This window comes from Pipra filicauda, unplaced genomic scaffold, assembly GCF_003945595.2.
Source record: "Pipra filicauda isolate LSUMZ 115617 unplaced genomic scaffold, ASM394559v2 scaffold118_size2161507_pilon, whole genome shotgun sequence".
Lineage (NCBI taxonomy): Eukaryota > Metazoa > Chordata > Aves > Passeriformes > Pipridae > Pipra > Pipra filicauda.
The window spans coordinates 750,082-768,107 of NW_024103640.1; the positions used below are offsets into that span (position 1 = coordinate 750,082).

An 18,026-nucleotide genomic window follows, 5' to 3' on the forward strand; every position below is an offset into this window, starting at 1 on the left:
AAATTGCTTCTGTAATAACTAGGCTTTCCTGAAAGAAACAAAACCAAGCAAAAAAACCACCCTGGTATCTGTAATTATTTTGGCCCTTCTTGCCCCCTACATCACCTAATTTGCTAATTTGTAGCAACTTCGAAGGCAACAGAGGCTTTAAGGTGCCTAAATGAGGCTCACGTTTTTTGGGAGGGTTGCTAATGCCCTGCTGAGCAGGGCAGGGCAGGAGAAAAAAGCCTTCTGTCCAGTTCAGCCCAACAGGAAAAGAGGATTCCTTAGTCCCACCCACAGACACAGGGATGTTCTATTTATAGGGCCAAAGGGCCTGCTATCAACTTCTAATCTGGTTAGAGCCTTTCTCAGGTAAAGCCTCGGGGATGTTGATTTTTAAAAACATGTATGTGGGAATTTTGTGTTTTACAGTGTCCAAAATGGACTTGTAAAATATTTGCTAGTAACATTTGCGTAATACTTTTTGTGGGCCTACTAGTTACTGTTATTTATTAATAAAGATCTGGATTTAAATAATAAACTGATTCTTCGGGAGTGGCCTGGTATGTGAAGGAAACTTTTCTTTTTAGTATTTTTTTTTGAATGAGTGGTATTATTAGTCTCTATTGCATTCCTGTGCAATTGCCTGTAAGGGTTTTAAACTCTTGTAATGAATGATAAAAGCTTGAAAATCTTTACCTTCATACCTATTTTCTTTCAAAAAAAAAAAAAAAAACAAACCCAAACAAAGTCCAAACAATCCAACAACCCCACAGTTATTTTCCATGACTTGTAGCATACATACCTTGAACCCTTTTGTACGACAGAATGTTACACTGTGTGAGCTGTGAAGGAGCTGCAAGTTATCAAGGATGGCTCAGGCTTCAGGTATTCTTCCATCTGGATGAAGTTGAAGCTGTAAATTTGCAGTGTCTTTTACCAGGACAAGAAAACTTTTATTTAAAAACCTTAACTACCTCTGCAGGTGTGTGTTGTGGGAGTCAAAGGGATGTCATGTGGTCTTGTTGCCTAAAATGGAAGAAAAGAACTTTCTGGACAATATTAATATAGATAAAGACTTCAGTTTTCAAAACCAGTAACAGATTGCATTATGCTACTGTATCCATTAGCAACTAAATGGACCCCTGTGCACCTATTTTTACTTTTAGTTTAGCTATTAGCTTATAATGGCTATTTTTGAAATAGCCTTTTTTTGATTACTTCATTATTCCTCAGAACTGCATGAACTTGTTTTCTTCTTTTGTGATCTTGCTCATGAATAAAAAGAGCTAAATGAGCTCAAAACAACTCATATTTACAAGCTGGGAAGTTTTGCATTGAGCCCCAACCTCTCATTAAATCAATGTGTCCTACTAATTTGCTGATGTTAAAGTATTCTCAGTGATTTTGTGGGGACAAAAGGCAATTCCAGTTCTAACATACTTACAAATAAAACAAAAATAGGAATATCTAATCAGTTCTGTTTCTTTAGGATCATGTCTCTTACTATTCATTCATACTCATCCTATTTTTTTTCTCTATACAATTTCTACAAATTTTGAGTCTTTTAATTTATGGTGTTTTCTCCTGGATCAAAAAAAAAAAACAAACCAACAGCAAACTGTCTTGAGATACGTAACAATGTAGATGTCTGCTTGCAATGTAATACTATCACTGGTATCTGCTAGATGTCTGGATGACAAAATAAACCACATCTGATTTGTTTTACTTTCTTATTCTGGTGAAATTTTGTGGGCAGTGAAAAAAACTCGGAAGCAGGAAGATCCCCAGTACACTTTCGTTTCAGTTTAATCATGTGTACACCTCTTTGCAATAGCTGAGCAAAAAAAGCTGTTTCCTTAAACAGAGGCTTATCCTCTGATTCCCAGGCAAGTATTTAGAGACAATTTACTTCTGAAAATATTCTTCACCCCTGGCAGAATAGTGGTTTCACCCCAGGTAACAGGTACCCCAAGCACTGCTCAAATTGAATAAAAGTGTGAATTCTCTCCATAAGTGGTGAAGGTTTCTTTGATGCTGGACTGGGCATCTGTAGTTGTTTGTTTCTTTTAAATAAACAAAACAACCCCAACACCACTCTCTTACAGTCTGTTTTGACAGCTGTTGCTAAAAGGGGAAACCCTATGAAATGCTTTATGGCAATCTTGAATTTGTCCCCTTTATGGCCGAGCTTTCTGCTGGCAATTTTTGAGCTGGTCCTTTCACTGATGATAAAACCACAAAGCCTGCAAGACTGACGAAGCAGAAAAGGTTGTTACATTAAGGCTTAATGTACTGATAGCAACACAGACTTTGCAGTCATAATCTGTGTCACTACTTTTAAGTTCACCTGCAAATTATGGGGTTGCTGAAGACGTTCTGGATTTTGATTATTCTGGAACTTTTTAAAAAACTTTTCTTTTTAAAAAATGACTTAGAAGTTTAAGTTTTAAACCTCTCTTTTTTTTTTTTTCTCTCAAAAGGACTTGTCACTATGTTGTGGTGGCCCCCAGTGAGCTCCACGTGGGGGAACGGGCCCTGACAATAAAGCAAAGCTGACACAAAATGGCGGCTTGTGCTCAAGATGGCGGCTTGTCTCCCTGGGATCTTGGGGAATTAAACCCCACTTCACTGTGTCCTTTATTGCCAAGGTGATGGGGCTGATCCACCCCTGGGTCAGATGTATGTCTCCTGGAGCACTGGCTGACCCACCTGAGGTGGCCATTGCCCCTTCCCTGTGCTGTTTTGGGGTACCTGTGTTTCTGTGTGTAAATTGTGATCCCTGTCCTCTGCCAGGAAGATTCTGAGGTAAAATCGAAGTGGCCTGAGGGGTGGCACCATGTCAGCTCTGTGACTTCACTGCACCTCCTGAAGGGTTTTGCTGCACCTCAAAACCCCTGTGAGCTGAGGTACTTCTTTTACCTCAGTCAGGAAACAGTTTGATCACCTACTTCACTAAGCACCAAGTAACTTAAAAAAAAAAAAAAAAAAAAAAAGAAAAGAAAGAAAGAAAAAGTTTCTAACTTGCAAAGCCCAGATTAAAAAAGCTGGAGAGCTGGAGCACCCGAGGCTGAGGCGGCTTTGCGTGGCCTATCCGTCTACTCCCTCTCCTGCTCTGTCTCCAATCTCCCATCTCCCTTCTCCATCTCCCTTTTCCTCACCCCTGAGGCGAGAAGCCGGAGCCCCTGGGGCTGAGGCAGCTTGGCAGGTGCCATCTCCGTCCTCCATCACCTCCCTGAGGCGAGGAGCCGGAGCGCCTAGGGACTGACGCGGCTTCGAGGGCGCCATCTCGCTGCTCCGTCCCCTGTCCCCCTGTTGTTCCGTCTCCCAACTCCCAGGTCCAACTCCCCGCTCCATCTCCCCACTGCTCTGACTCCCAACAAGCAGCTCCTTCTGCTGCCTCCATATCCCCGTAGCTCCGTCGCCCTAAGGCGAGGGCGGTATTGGCGCCTCACGGGCGGGCTGAGGGGAGGCGGGAAATGGCGCGCGCCCCGCCCCGCTGAGGGCCCTGAGGCGACGGCGGGAGTCCCGTCCCGGCCGGGGCTGGCCTGGGGGTGTCCCGGCCCTGCCCCGCTCCCCGCCCAGGGTTTCCCCGCAGGAACACGGCATCCCGTCGCCCGCTCCTCCTCCTGCTGCTGCTGCGGAAGTTCCCGGCCGGGAAGTTTGCGGCCGGCGGCGGCGGGAAGCCGAGGGCGCTCTGCAGAGGTGCGTGAGGGGGAGCGGGACTGAGGGGCAGCGCCTCGCGCCCCTGCTGCGCTCTGCGGGCAAAGCCCACCGGGGTAGAGTGCATCTTCTGGCAACTTTTTCTCAACCTACTTTCTCTTTCGTTTTCTCCCCCTCTCAAGGTACGATGCCGCCCAAGGGTCCCGGCAAAGGCAAGCTGCCAGTCCCTCTCCCTAAAGACATGATCCTGAAAGACACCGAAGGAAAAACCTGGAGGCTGGGCAGTCAGATCGGCCAGGGAGGATTTGGCCTGATCTATTTAGGTAAAAAAGCGGTGGTAATTAAGAGGGTGACTTGTAACTTTCTGAGCTGGATAAAGCAGAAAGGATTTTAAAAGTTACTGTTGTTTACATGCTGGTGGTGATCATTGCTGAAGTGTGGCTTCCTGAGTATTTTCCCTGCTGTTCCTGTTCCGTTCCTGCTGATGGTGCAGCGTGTTCTCCACGGGCTGTCCCGCTCAGTTTCTGGTTATTCTAGTGCACTGCTCTATGGATCTTGGGTGGGGCAATCACGGTGCTGCTGTCAAAGAGCACTGTCAGGTGATGCTTTCAAAAGAAAAAGTTGCTTTTGTTAGGCACTGCTTTGGGCTTAGGCCAGTCTCATGCTCTGTAGCACTCTTTCAGTTTTTGGCTGTTGGAAATGTTGTTTTCTGGCCAAGCAAACATCCAAGGTATGTAACAGGAACAGTAGTTAGCTGGGTGTTGCCCCTAAATTCAAACCTTTTCACCAGAGGTGGAAATGCTGTTCTTTATTTGCTCTGGCCTAGATATGCTTCTGTGTTTTCTTCAGAAGCAGCTGCTGCAGTTCAGTGAGATTGTGCTTTATGAGGAGTGAGTAGTTCTGAAAGGCGGTTTGTAAAGCATTCTGGGTCACTGGAGACTGTATAATGCATATTACTGTTGCTGGGCTCTCTGAAAGAGCAAATCCTGTGTTCAAGGCAATATTATGAGTTTGGCGGTTTGGGGTTTTTTTTCATTGCATATACAAACTCGTCCACAGTGACTGTTCAGGACTTAAACTTGTCAAAATTGAACTTGAAATAAATTGAGCTAGTATTGAGACAGCGGTAAAGAATTACCTAGAAGCAGTTCAGTACGTTGTCCCTGGAGCCAAACATGATCTATTTAAGTTAGAGTAATATTAACTCTATTAGGAATATTAAAGCTTAAAACTTCATAAGCAAGTCACTCCTATACACAAACCAACTTCCTTTTATGCATAAATCAGCTATATCCTCTTTGTTTAAGCTTCTCCTTTTTGTGTGTTTCTGCCATGGAAAATACAGTTGTGATTGTCTCCCAGATGCTGCTTGTGAAAAGGGCTTCCCAGTTGTGCTGTTCTTCCAGCTATTAACATGTGGCTGTAAACTACAGGAGGGTGAACCATGGGAGAGTACCTGTGCATCTGGACTGAGGTTGCACCTGGGCTTCAGGTTTGGGTAAAGAAACTTTCTAGGGGGGGAAAAAGGAGTAGTCTGGCACTTTGTTCCACCAAATGCTTGTGCAAACAGAGCAAAGCAGTTTCAGTAATGATCTAAATTCCACTGCTTCTGCTTTTCCACAGAGTAAACTCAGTCACTGAGGAACCTGGAGAAAACTAAGGCTGTGTGTGTGCTTGTGAGTAGTTTGGTGTAAGCAGGGAATGAGGACATGGCAGCCATCAGTGGGTATGGCCCTACAGCTCCCCTTTACTGAAATCTAGGGCTTGTTTTACTTTGGGCTGGATTTGGTGTGGCCTGCTGCACTGAATTGCCTCACCAAGTGCATGGTTTGAGGCTGAAGGAATTGGTTTGAATCCTGATGTCACTGTTAGTAGTTGGAGCACATCTGAGAGGTTCCTGTAGAGGAGTTTCTGGTTTGGTTTCCTCTGGAATTCCTGTAGGTCACACACATCTCACTGCTCTGCAGATGGAACCAGTGGGAACCATGGGGGTTTCAGCTAAGTGCAGATACAGAGGAGTCAAAAGATAGGGCACTGTTAGAATATTTACATTCTTTTTCCTTTTGGTATCTGTTATCTTTTTATGACCTTCTTTGAAACATTAGTTGGTTACTTTGAGAGGTGCTGTGCATAGAACATATATTAGATGTAACCACAGAAAATAGGCCTTAGCATGAGATAATAAGTGAAGTTAAAGTGTCTCTGGATATTGCCATTCAAGGATAAAGGAAAGGAAGTTGGAAACTTGCAGAAGTCTCCCACAGAAGGGTCTGAGGGAACTGGGGGTGCAGTGCAGAAAGCAAGGTCAAAGTGGGTGTAGTTCTCCAAGAGTAATAAACCAAATAACATGATGTTCCTGAATCACTTGGGATACAGCTCTGTCATTTTCTGCTGCAGTCAGGTCACACTGGACCTTGTGGGTGGTTTAGCACGTGAGATTCAGTCAGTTCCATGTAGATTTGATGAGTTTTCTGCCTGATCCCACAGACCACTGAGGTGATTTCATGTATTGTGGTGTGTGTTGCAGTTTGGCTCCCACTGAACTGAGGTGGAAAGCAGTCAGTGGATTAGTTCAGAAGGAGAATCCAGCCTGGGACCCTTGGTGTTCTGTGTGTTTTCAGGAGTGACAGAATGGCTGAGGAAATGCAGCTGCCACTTTTGTAATTGTATTTGTGTTTGTTTAATCTCTTCTGTCAGTAGGGACAGTGAATGTTACCTGTAGCATTACCTGAAGGCTCAGTTCCCCTTGTAGCTCATCCTACAATTAAAGAGGAAATGGACAACATTTTATCCATAAGTATTGACACTGAGTGAAGTTGTCTTTCTTTGTCCACCTCTTGATATCTGATATGTGTTTATATAATATAAATCATACCATTCAGTAGCTTTTGGGGGCTTGATGCTACAAAACAGTTCAGCTGTCTTTGACAGCCAAGGGATGTGAAGTAGATGACAAACCTTTAAGATAGGGATGCTTGGTGCTGAGAGACACCTCCTCTGTGCTGTTCAGACTAATTTTTGGTGCAGGTTGTGAGAGAAGCACTAACTTTCAGGGGTAAGATAACCCAGAAAGAGCTGTGGAGAGCTGGGCAGACAGGAGAGTGGAGGCAGGTTCGATTGCCTGCCAGGAATGAAGAGCACAGCCCTTTTATGAAAGTAAAGGTTAACTTTGCCAGCTATATCTTTTAATAAGTATTTTTACAGTGGCAGTGTAAAGATTTTGATGTGCGTTGTTATAGCTTAATTTCCCATTAAGACTATTCCATACTCCATTAATCCATAACAACGTTCTTGGGGAATTTTACAGTATCTCTGCAAAATATATTTACAAGGGCTGCATTCTGTGGAGGAAGGTTCTGTGCACTAAATCAGAGCTGCTCAAAGCCCTTTACTGACCCCGAGACCCAGGATGTAAATAGTCCCATGTGCGTGGAAGTTACCACTGTCTGCAGGTTCTGTCCTGCCTCACAAATGTTTTCTGATTATTCTTTCTCTTTCCAGTCTGTGCCAACTTGTTTATTTCTTTGTCGACCTGTTCCTTCCCTTGGATTCCCTTTGCATTTTCACCTCAGCCAGAGCAAATCCAGCAGCAGAAGGATTACAAATACTGATCCCTCCCAGTTGCTGACAAAGGCAACAAAAATCCTGTCAGAGATGTTCTAGATCTCAGAAGCATTGCTTTTGTCATAGCAAGAACAATATGGATCATCAACAGGAATTAGCTACCCCATTGTACATGAGAAGTTTTATTGTATGTATGTAACTGGTGTTGATTTGGTTTCAGGCACCTCAGAACTGTTGTCCCTTGGATAAGGGGGAGCAGAGGGAAGAGCAGCTGAGGTAGAACATGACGTGTTGGTGGTCTCACAACTGGTTTGTAGCTCTGTGGAGTACAGTGGCAGCACACTGGAAAATGAACCAAGAGTTGAGGAGCCTTACGTTCTCTCATTTGTCACAGTCAGTAATTAACAGCAGTCTTTATATAAATCATTCTCTAGTCCTGCTGCAAGCACTCTATTAATGCACAATTTGGACTGAAAATTTAAATGCAGAAAGGTCACACAATGTTTTGTTAAGATTCCTCTGTCACAGTGGAACCTGCTGTAGGCAGCACTCTCTCCTTGCAGGCTTCCTTCTCATGGAAACTGGTGGTTCTGCAAAAAATGTATTTTTTTTATATTTATATACACAGGGGGTTGTTAGATGGTGTTCATCATAGTACATTCTGCCCTGGCTGTTCTGGGAATCAGGCTGAGAGATTGAAAGACAGTTTGTTTCTATTTCAAATCCACTAATTTCCATGGATAGTTTGTATAGCTTTGAGTGGGGGTGTACATGTGTAGAGGAAGAGAAACATTGACAGAAGCACACTCTGTCCTTGTCCTACTGTTCATTGCTTGGTTTGCTTGGGAAGCTGGCTTTAGCAATTGTTTCTGGAGAAACAAAGTACTTCAGCAGTTTGCTTAAATTAACTTCACTGAAAATATTTATTAGAGTGAAGCAAATGAATTAAAAATGCAGTAAAGATGTTACCAAAAGATATAAATTCAGCACGATTTTTATTAGCTCAATGGAAAGAAGAATATTAATGGCAAAGTTCTGTAATTAAAAGCACTGGCAGGTAACTCAGGTTAGGGATGGATTTTTCTTAACCCTCAGATGTTAAAATGCATTTCATCAAAGGTCTCATTGTGAACCTTAATGCGAAAATAAGTTTGTGAGCAGGCAAACAGCACTTCAGGAAGGAGTGTTTGTGTCTAGTCACTAATATTAAACTATACAAATACAGATATTGCAAGCAGATTACCTAATTTTTCACACTGTCTGTAGGCAGACAAATTATAAATTTATCCTGATTTTGCTTACTCGGGGGGTACTTAGGGCTGAGCACAGGGTGCAGGACCAGCCTGCACCACCTGTTAAAGACAAAATACTCCTTCCTTCAGCTGGTGATGGCTGCTTCCCTTTGAATCTTCCCCCTTTCTTTTGTTTGGGTCCTCTGTGAGCTACAAGTCTCAACGCTGCAAGTGTAACTCATTTTCATGCAATATTCTAAAGCCTGTTCCAAAGCGTGCAGAGATTGTTCCTGCTCCACTGCAGTGTTCTGCCACGTGAGGTGTTGGGGTTTTTTCCCTATGAGTGGCCTGTGATCTGGGAGCTGTTGTGCTCTTCTTAGTCCAGCTTTGGAGAGTTCTGAGAGGGACTTGGACCCTGCTTTGCTGACTAATACTAGAAAGTCAAGAGAGCAGGTTTGACCTCTCTGTTTTATTTCTTTGATCAGTGTGGGGTGTTTTTTTGAGCAGGAGAAGCTTTGGAGGGAACCTGTTGCCTTATGGAGGGCACTCCTTCAGCTGCCTTTGGCACCTGGACCCTGCTGGAACTGGCATAGGATCTTCTGAGTGGGCACCATGTCAGACAAGCAGATGGGCTGGAGCAAAACCTTGCCAGAAAACAGTTTGTGCGTCAAGTTTTAAATATTAGAGGCCTGGACTCCCATGTGAGAGTGCTGTAAGAGCAGAGCATGCAGAGCTGTTCTGCCTGGGGTTAAAGGATGTGTCACACCTATCCCAGCTCAGGGGAGTTAACTTTGAAAGTCAAACAGTGGCTTCGTTGCTGTGCAATACAAAACTTTGGCTCTGCTGAGTCAAGATTGAGGTTTCCCAGAAACATGAGTCAGAAACGTTCTGAAATTTCCTACCAGTGCTGAATGCTCTGAACTGGGAGGCATTTGGAGTAATCTGCAAAACAGTTTAGCAGTTGAACACGATTTTCTCCCAAAATCAGTTTGGTTGGGTCTTGTGGAAGACGGCTCCACAAGCAGGGTATGGAGAGCTATGTCTGTGTAGTTTGTATAATAAAACTCTACATTTATAAAGCTTCCTGGGAGAAGAATCCAGAATAAAACCTGTTCAGAAACACTGCTCAGAAAAGAGCCTGTCCAGGAAATGATGATGCAGCTATAAAGTAACAGAGAAGCAGATCTTCTTTGGGCTGCATTAAAAGTGGAGTTTAAACACCCTTCAAGGACTGAATGTTTCAATTCTTGGGAAATATTGGATATTGCAATGTCAGAGAGGGGGAAACAATGTGATTTGTTTGCCTTTAAATATTTTATCTTAGTACCCTCCTCATGCAGGAAATAGTGATGTGTTAAATGCTACTTTTTATTTACTTGTGTGCATTTTGTTCTTAGTAATTCTATTGCTGCAACTTGGATCCTTTTTTATTGTTAGATAACACTCTATTTTATCTATTTTATTGTTAGCAACACTTCCACCCTGTTTGTTACCCATTAAATTTAACAACTCTTGGCTTGACTTAAACGGGGTCTGAATTTTCCCAGCTTTTTTGATAGGTCGCCTGTAACTCCAGAATGGGGTATTTTTGAGATTTGTTTCTATTTCTGCAAAAACTAAGCTGGTGAATCGCTCTTCAGGATCAGCTAATGAATGGAACAAAGCAAAAATAAAATACTAGCAACCCCAGAACTAATGAAAATAGTTTTATTCATGTTTCCCAAACAAATATATCCTGAAAATATCCAGCAGTGGCAAAGACACCAGCTGTGGACAGGAGTGGGGATGTTCTTCCAAACTGCCAAACCAACGCTGTTTTCTTTTCCACTGTGTAAACTTTGTCAACAAAACTGGTTCTGTGAGAGCCATTGAAAATATTTCACCATATTCCAAATGTGGCTGCCACAAATTAACTGCTAAAACTACAACAAGCACGTTTGAACTGGCAAATGGAGCTGGCACAGTTGCTCTGTCGGGCTGCAATTGTGCTGGGTGGTTGGAGGAAATGCAGCTCATCTACAAACACCCTTTTGTTACTGTGTCTTGTTAACATTTAGAAAGCCACCTTAATTAAGGTGGTGGCAACAAAACGGATGAAATCCACGATTTAAATGGGTGATAAGACCAAAACTGCTGTGCCTGGACGAGGCCAGGGAATCCTGGACATGGGATAACTGGAGGTAGGTTATTTGCTGTGTCGTGCAGGCTCAGCAGTTGGAAATGATGGCCAAGGATGTGGATCTTGCTGCACTGCTTTATTTCAGGGGGCATTTTAAATTTGTGTAGCTGGCTGTGATTGTGGGATGGAAGGGAGGAAGGGAAGGCAGAGCCGTGCCCTCTGCAAATGTTTTGTGAGACCCCTCTTGGCATGAGGTGGAAACAGCCACAGCCCCCTCCACAGCTTCACCTGGCACCAGTGTTCCCAGTCAGCAGTTATGCAGACGGTGGTTTTGATTGTGCCCCCACGTCTAGCTGATAAAACCAACAGAAACGGGGAACTCTCACACTTGCTAAGCTGCTCTAGGATTTTTTGCACACATAATCTCCCCATCTAGTCCTTCTATGCCATCAGAGCCCTCCTGCCTGTCAGCACAGCCTCCTGCGGAGCCCGTGCTCACTGTCCTGCAGTCTGGCATTTCACTGATTGTAATATTATAAATAGCCATGTGCCACCACACAGAACGAGGCGAGCACATGGCTAATTACGGGTGTGCAGTAATTAACCAGGAGCTAAACTCGCAGGAGAGTATGTGGCGGTGGGCTATGAGGTATGTAATCAGACTGTTTGTTAAACCTTGGGAGCCTTTCCAGTCTGTTAAGTAACTATACATAGTAATGAGACAATTTTTTAAAAACCATTTATGTTTGTTTATGGACAGAAAAATAGTCTGTCTCTTTTCTGAGCTGTGGCTGAAGTGTTGCTGCCTGAGATCCGAACAGTTCATTTTACTGATGTGACAAAAGGTATGCAGTGCACACTACTGCTTGTCTGTGTGTATGAGATGGATTGGTTAAGCACTGCCTGGGTAAGAAGTTTAGAGTGTTGTTCCTGGGGAATGCTGTGCCTTGTTTCATGTATGTGCAGTAAAATACCATTTCTGCTCTTGTAGGTTTGAATGTTGTGTAACTCATTTTGTGGGGCACCCGTTTGGGATCCTGTTGAGCTTTGTCTGACTGTTCTCCCTTTTCACATTGTAACAATTGCCAGTTAGTTTTGGGTTGATTTTTCTCGAGGATGTTCTTTCAGTGTGACTCCAAAAAGCATCACTGTGGCCCAGTGTAAGAACCGTGGGGGTCAGGCCCCTTTGCTGGGCTGCCTCCTGTTAATTGCTCTTCTTCATTACCCTGGCAGCTGCTGCTGCCTGTTCCACATTACCAGCAATGAGGCCTCTCTAGAAAATGTCAAGAAGTCTACAGGGAAGTTAGATCAGACTCTTTCAAATTCATTTAAATTTGATACTGCTCTATATCTATCAAAGCTCTGTTAAGTAACTTGGTGCTAAAACACGTTTATACAGAGGTTCTGCTCTGGTCTGTGTCAGTGAGGGAGCACATCTGATTCTCTTTGGGGAATGTGGTGTTGTTGAATGCAATGAAAACACATGGGATGTGCTCCTTTAAACTGATGTCTTCAGCTGTTAACACACAGTCTACATGTGGCAAAGAAAGGTAAAGATATAAGTGCCTGTTCCCTAGTTCCTAGTTCAGTACAACAATATGGTAGGAACAAAGTTTACCAAAACTTCCTTCCTGGTGTAGTTTTAATCTGTGCCCTGAACATGCTTGCTACTTGTCTGAGTCTATGGATGGTTCACACCTTCCAGAGCTACTGTTTTAGGATGTTTTCATTCAGGTGGGGAAGTGCCAAACAGAAGGCAGTGGGGACCCTGTTGGTGTTTGGAGTGTGTACAGTGCCAAATTCAACCCAGATGCTGAATAGAAGCGAAGGGAGATGGCAGCTGAAGGAGTCTGATCATTGGAAAAATATTTTTATGCCCTGACCATCAAAAAAAAGTAAGCTTGGGTGGTTTGATTAGATCCAAGTTTACTTGATTTTATTATGTGGATAAAAGTGGTCTGGTTTTGCATGTGCTCCCAGCTGAAGTGTTTCACACCTGGACTGTTGTTGGTATTTGATCATTACAAGGAGTTTGAAAGGGACACTTATTTCCCGGGAACTGTATTCTTTTTAGTTTTGTTCAGTGATGATTCTAAAAGATGATTTAGTCTCATTAAATTTTAATCCCAGTGTAGCTCCATGTGGCTTCAGTAGTATCAGAGGGAACTGATGGCTCTCTCAGGGTCAGAAGAAAATAGGATTGCATTGTCTGTGCAGGGAGGTTCTGTCTCCTGGGCTGTAATTGGCACCTGTGGTCAATTATTGGTTTGAAATCCCCACTGCTCCGAGAGCACAATCCCTCGCTCCCCTCGAGGAGGCGGTGGCTGTGCTGTCCCCAGCTTAGGCCACTGTCTGAATAATGTCAGCACAGAAATCACACCTCTGGGGCCAAATGACTGTGGAAGGGAGGAGAGCTGACAATCCTGGCTGGAGTGTGTGGAGCTCACAACTTCTAAGGGGTGTCTTTGTCACGACAGTGGATTGACAACAGCCAAATACAGAGGTTTTCCAACTGACTGGAACGACTTAAACAGAGTCTGTTACAATGGAATCCTCACTGTGGTGCAAAGCTGCAGTGAGGAAGGACATCCTGCTTACTCCTTAATTAACAGCCAGGGAGAGGCTCCTGAAAATGTGGGTTAAAATCGCTTCTCTACTTGTTGATTAAAACTTCTCTCTGGGTGTTGTTTTAGTTTTATTTGCTTTGAACTTGGCAAAGCTCTGACCTTTAAAAGCAGGAATTCAGACAGAATGCTGTGTATCTTTTTGGTTGCCTTAGTGTGAGCACAGTCTTTGTTTGCAATGATATTTTGTTGCACACAGCCTGATCTCCATCTCTTTCTTCCTTTGCAGCATCCCCTCATACTCGTGTTCCTGTACAAGATGATGCAGTTCATGTAATTAAAGTGGTAATGTTTAGCTCTCATTTCTAAATTATTAACTTGCATGCAGTTCTTTCTCTTAATTATCTCTCCTTATTTGCAGCATTGGGTCTGCATTGCATGCTTGTGGCTTTTTTTTTTTTTTAACATACTTTCCCACTTGGGGATATATTTGGCATTTCCATGACACACAGTATTTCCTGGACATGATTCTTTCCTTTCCTTGATTGCAGCTCTTAACAGTTTAGTAAGGAAAATTAGATCTTAAACACACCTGATCTACAGTATTTCTGAAAATAGTGTCTTAAATAATGCCTGAAAGAATCTGTGTTGTTTATGAAAATGTGTTGCCAAACAACTTTTCTTTTTAGCTACTTATTAAAATTACATTTCAGATGGCATGGATGTGGGGGGAAAAGGGATTTCATCCTCTAGGAATTTCTTACGTGCTTTGCTTTAGAAATTGTTGTCTTTCTAATGCCTTTGATGACACCAAGTTTATTTATTTCTCAACAGGAATATCTTGAAAATGGCCCCTTATTTTCTGAGCTGAAATTTTACCAGAGGGCTGCAAAACAAGAGCACAGTAAGTAATGTATCACTTCTGATTCAGGTGGATTTAAGGACAAGTTTGGGTTTGACTACTTCTAATAAGAACTGTTGCTTTAGAGCTTCCCAGCCAACTCATTTCATATCCACTGAACCAATCCTAGTTGGTGCTGCAGGATTTCTAGATTGCTGTCGTTCTGTTACTTGGGTGTTATCCTTGTTCTTTCTGATCTGAAGGGAGAACAGGAGCCAAATTTATTATGTGCACAACAATGAATGGACTCCAGAGACAGCCCAGCCTTGGAACAGAACAAACACCAAACCTGAAGTTCCCCAGCTACCTCTAACCCCCTGTTATCTTATTATTGCAGTAAGAAAATGGATGAATCTCAAAAAAATAAGATGTTTAGGAATTCCAGTGTTTTGGGGATCAGGCTTGGCTGAGTACAAAGGAAAAAGGTAATAAGACAAATTGTAATTAAGCCTCAAATTGACTGAAGATCCATTTTCAAAAATGGAGATTAAGTCCTTTCAATCTGGCACAAACTTGCAGTTTTGTCTAAAAGGCTTCCTCCCTTTTATATGTGTCCTGGTAGTTATAGATTCATGGTCATGGAGAGACTGGGGGAAGACCTGCAGAGAATCTTTCAAGACTGTGGGAGCAGATTTAAGAAGGAGACTGTTCTGCAACTTGGGGCACGAATGGTACGTACAGAAGAGAGGAGATTGCTGAGTTCTGCTAGAGAATTATCTTTCTAATACAGTTCCTTTAGGCTCTTGAGGTTAGAATTCAACAAGTGTAAACACTGTATTTTCTTATTTTTCATATTTTTTAAAATAAAGTGAGTATTTAGTAGAAAATCAAGACCCCTTAGTCGAAAACCTTTAGTAGAAAATCAAGACAGGAATTTGGTGACCTCAACCCAAATGTCTTTTCTAATAGGTTAAAATACAGACCATGTACTTCAAACCACTAGAGTGAGATGTGTAAGCCTGTTCTCTTGTGCCTCAACATGTACTGATTTAATTTTTCAGTGTCTGAGGGGTGTTGTATTAGACATCCATATTTGTCAGAGTTTGTTGCATGCCTGGATGCCCCATTTTCAGTGTGTTTGCTGATTGTACAGACCAGGATTAAGATGATCTAATTTATGTTACCCCTGCTTTTGAAGGAGGGATTTGCACTGGACACATCCAAAACTTCCTTTACATTAAATAATAATAAATATTAAAAAAAAAAATGTGGAGAGCTTTCATAGTCACACAACTGGCAAATTTGTAATACTCTTTATACGCTCCAAAAGTCAGGATTAGGTTGTCCTTTGTATGAGCTGCAAAGTGCAAATATGTTTGTTAATAATAATATTTAGAGCTATTGTACCTCAGTAAGGAGCTGAAGGAGGATGAGTTTTATTCCAAACCTTCAGAACTGATTGAATATGTTCTTTTCAAGAGCTTGGTGTTCTCAACATCTGCTCTGGCTTTTATAAACTACTGGTTTCACTCTTGCTTTGTGGTCTTAGAAGCTGGTACTCGTAGGCAGTTACACAGGGACACCTCATGGAGAAGGATGGCTTGTTTAGCTGGTGGCTGGTGGCAAATCCTGGTGGGAACAGGCCCTGTGACAGACTGGATGGTCCCTGTGCTCCAGCTCAAACCACATTTGCCAGCTCAGTCTGTGTAGCCCTTGATTTCACTGCATTAGTAAGAAATATTTCTTGATAGGGTTAAGGGCAAAGCGGAAAAGATGATGATGTTTTTTCCTCTGTTCTACACTCTTTCCTAGCTGGATACTCTGGAATACATCCATGAAAATGAGTATGTCCATGGTGACATTAAAGCAGCAAATCTGCTTTTGGGCTACACCAACCCCCACGAGGTGAGCATGCTACTCATCTGCACTTCAGTGTTTTATAACCATTTACAGGCTTTAAGTTCTGTAGGTTCTGCAGTAACAGTTCCTGTGTTAGAAGGAGTTCATGCATGAACATTCACATCCTCTCATGACAAATCTGACAGTGGCTCCGTGCAGCTTAAGGCCTGAGAAAGCAGCAGGACAAAACTCTGCTTTGTTCCTTTTGTGTTTTGCTGACACTGGTGTGGAGGGGTGGCTAAGGGTGGGTAAGTTGTAGGACCTAATTGCTGCTGTAGGTTATGCCAGTTTAAGTGTATCAGTAGAGCTGAAGGGTGTGACCCGTTGCATTTTCGTTCTTGGGAAGTTCCAGCTTTCTGATATTGCCATGACTTGTGTTTCCATGCACTAACCCTTCTGTCCTGCCCGTTGCAGTGGATATCACAGGTAAGGAGGATTAAAATTGCTGTTCTCCAACACTCTAAAGCCTAAAGGTTCCCTGGAAATAAGGTACTTGTGAATTAGCGGGCAGAGGTTTTAGGGTTTATTTTTTAGGTTTTGTTAAATAAATCAATAGCTATTCCAGTCTGAGTAGCTTCTAACTCAACATGTACAAATTATGTGTTACTGCTGGGAGGCTTTGTGTAGAATTTTCTTTCAGCAAAATTTATTTTCCACTGAAATTATTCTATAAAAACATATTAGAAAGTTCTCATACTAATTCAGAAGAGCTGATAGGAAACAGTTTCTAATATTTGCTTGCATTTCTATGCTATGAATTAAACTTTAATTTCTGTGTGTGTAAGAAAGTGCCCGGGAAGGGTTTTGTCCAGCCTTCTCTCTCTGCCAGCACAGTGGATAATGGTCTTGCTTTTTTCTTAAAAAAAAGGTGAAGTGATCAACCTGATCTCATAAATAGGGGGTGAGAGCATCAGCCAGTGGCCAACTCCAAGCCAGGAACACAAGCCTGTGGCTCCAGTGGGAGCTGGCATAATAAACCAGTCTACCTAACAATTTCTGTGGTGAAGTTTGTTGAAAGAATTTTATACTCAGGGTTCTTGCTCTTTTAGGAACTGGGATTTTAAGAGAAAATAAATTGTAAGTGTTCTTTAATTGTCAAAATTTGTTTTTGGAACAAACCCATAACTTATCTCTTAAAAATAATATATATCTCTACTGAAGATGTATTTCCCTATTCTGGTGAAGAGACATAAATCCCTGTTCAGCAAAGCACATGTACCTTTATACTCAACTTTGCATTTTTCTGTCATTTAGTGGCTCTTGATGTGCATTCTTATGTGTGAATTTGTCACTGGCTTCCTGCAGTTCCAAAAAAGATAATTTTTCTATATTCAACTTTGTGCTGCTGGTCTCTGTCTCTTCTGTAAATTAACCTGGTGAATTTACAGCACAGCCAATAAATAACACAGTCCCCTTTCTGAAAGCGCATGTGAGATCCATACTGCCAGCCCCTGCCTTCTGAGGCGAGGCAGAGAGACAAATAAAGCAAAGGTCCTGTCACTCTGTGACCTCCAAATGATGGTTAGAAATGGTTGGAAGATCAGAATCAAGTGCCCTCCAAGAGCAGCTGCTGCAGATGTGCCGCACAGAGGCAGCGGGGCCGTTCAGCCGGTTACAGGTCACGGGATCAATTCTCCAGTCGATACGTTCGGGAGCTCGGCCCCAGCACAGGCACTGCCAGAGCAGGAGTGATGGACTGAGGGAGCTGCACAGCCCATGAATCTGAGAGGCCTGAAAGGAAACTTGCACTGATCAGAGCCATAAATTAGAGCCCAAGTGAAGCACTGGCTCGGGGCTGGGCCGAGTGAGAGGGAATTCGGGTTGTAGCAGGGACTGCTGGTGTGATGAAGCAGAAATAAGTAGTATTGATACAGACTCTCAGATCCATTAAGCTCATTTAAATGGTGATACTATTAAAAGGGACAAGTGGTCACTAGACAAGAGCTTAAATGCTGAGTTTTAAATAAATGAAATGAAGTTTAGGAGAACACCTCTCCAAAACAATCACCCTGTAGTATTTTTCCCCTATGGAATATATGGGCAGACATCCTACAGTGTTGCAGACTCAAGTCTGTTCCAGAAGTTGCCTATTTGGATTTTTAAGATGTAAATTCTAGTTGTATTCACACCTCAGTTCTGATTTTAATTTTAAGCGTTTCTTA

General features: G+C 42.7%; 1 protein-coding gene across 2 annotated transcripts in view; it reads left to right on the forward strand.

The window, feature by feature from the left end:
* The first annotated feature begins 3,471 nt into the window (after window positions 1-3,471).
* Window positions 3,472-18,026, forward strand: part of VRK2 (VRK serine/threonine kinase 2) — a 35,712-nt gene continuing 21,157 nt past the window's right edge. Inside the window, exons 1-7 of one of the 2 annotated variants that reach the window (XM_027728181.2) lie at window positions 3,472-3,687; window positions 3,828-3,968; window positions 13,414-13,469; window positions 13,959-14,028; window positions 14,363-14,450; window positions 14,588-14,696; window positions 15,778-15,870. In XM_027728181.2, coding sequence (XP_027583982.1) covers window positions 3,833-3,968; window positions 13,414-13,469; window positions 13,959-14,028; window positions 14,363-14,450; window positions 14,588-14,696; window positions 15,778-15,870 — 552 coding nt within the window. In that variant the 5' untranslated portion in view covers window positions 3,472-3,687; window positions 3,828-3,832. The remainder of the gene's footprint in view (window positions 3,688-3,827; window positions 3,969-13,413; window positions 13,470-13,958; window positions 14,029-14,362; window positions 14,451-14,587; window positions 14,697-15,777; window positions 15,871-18,026) is intronic. The other variant, XM_027728179.2, reaches the window with a different exon arrangement.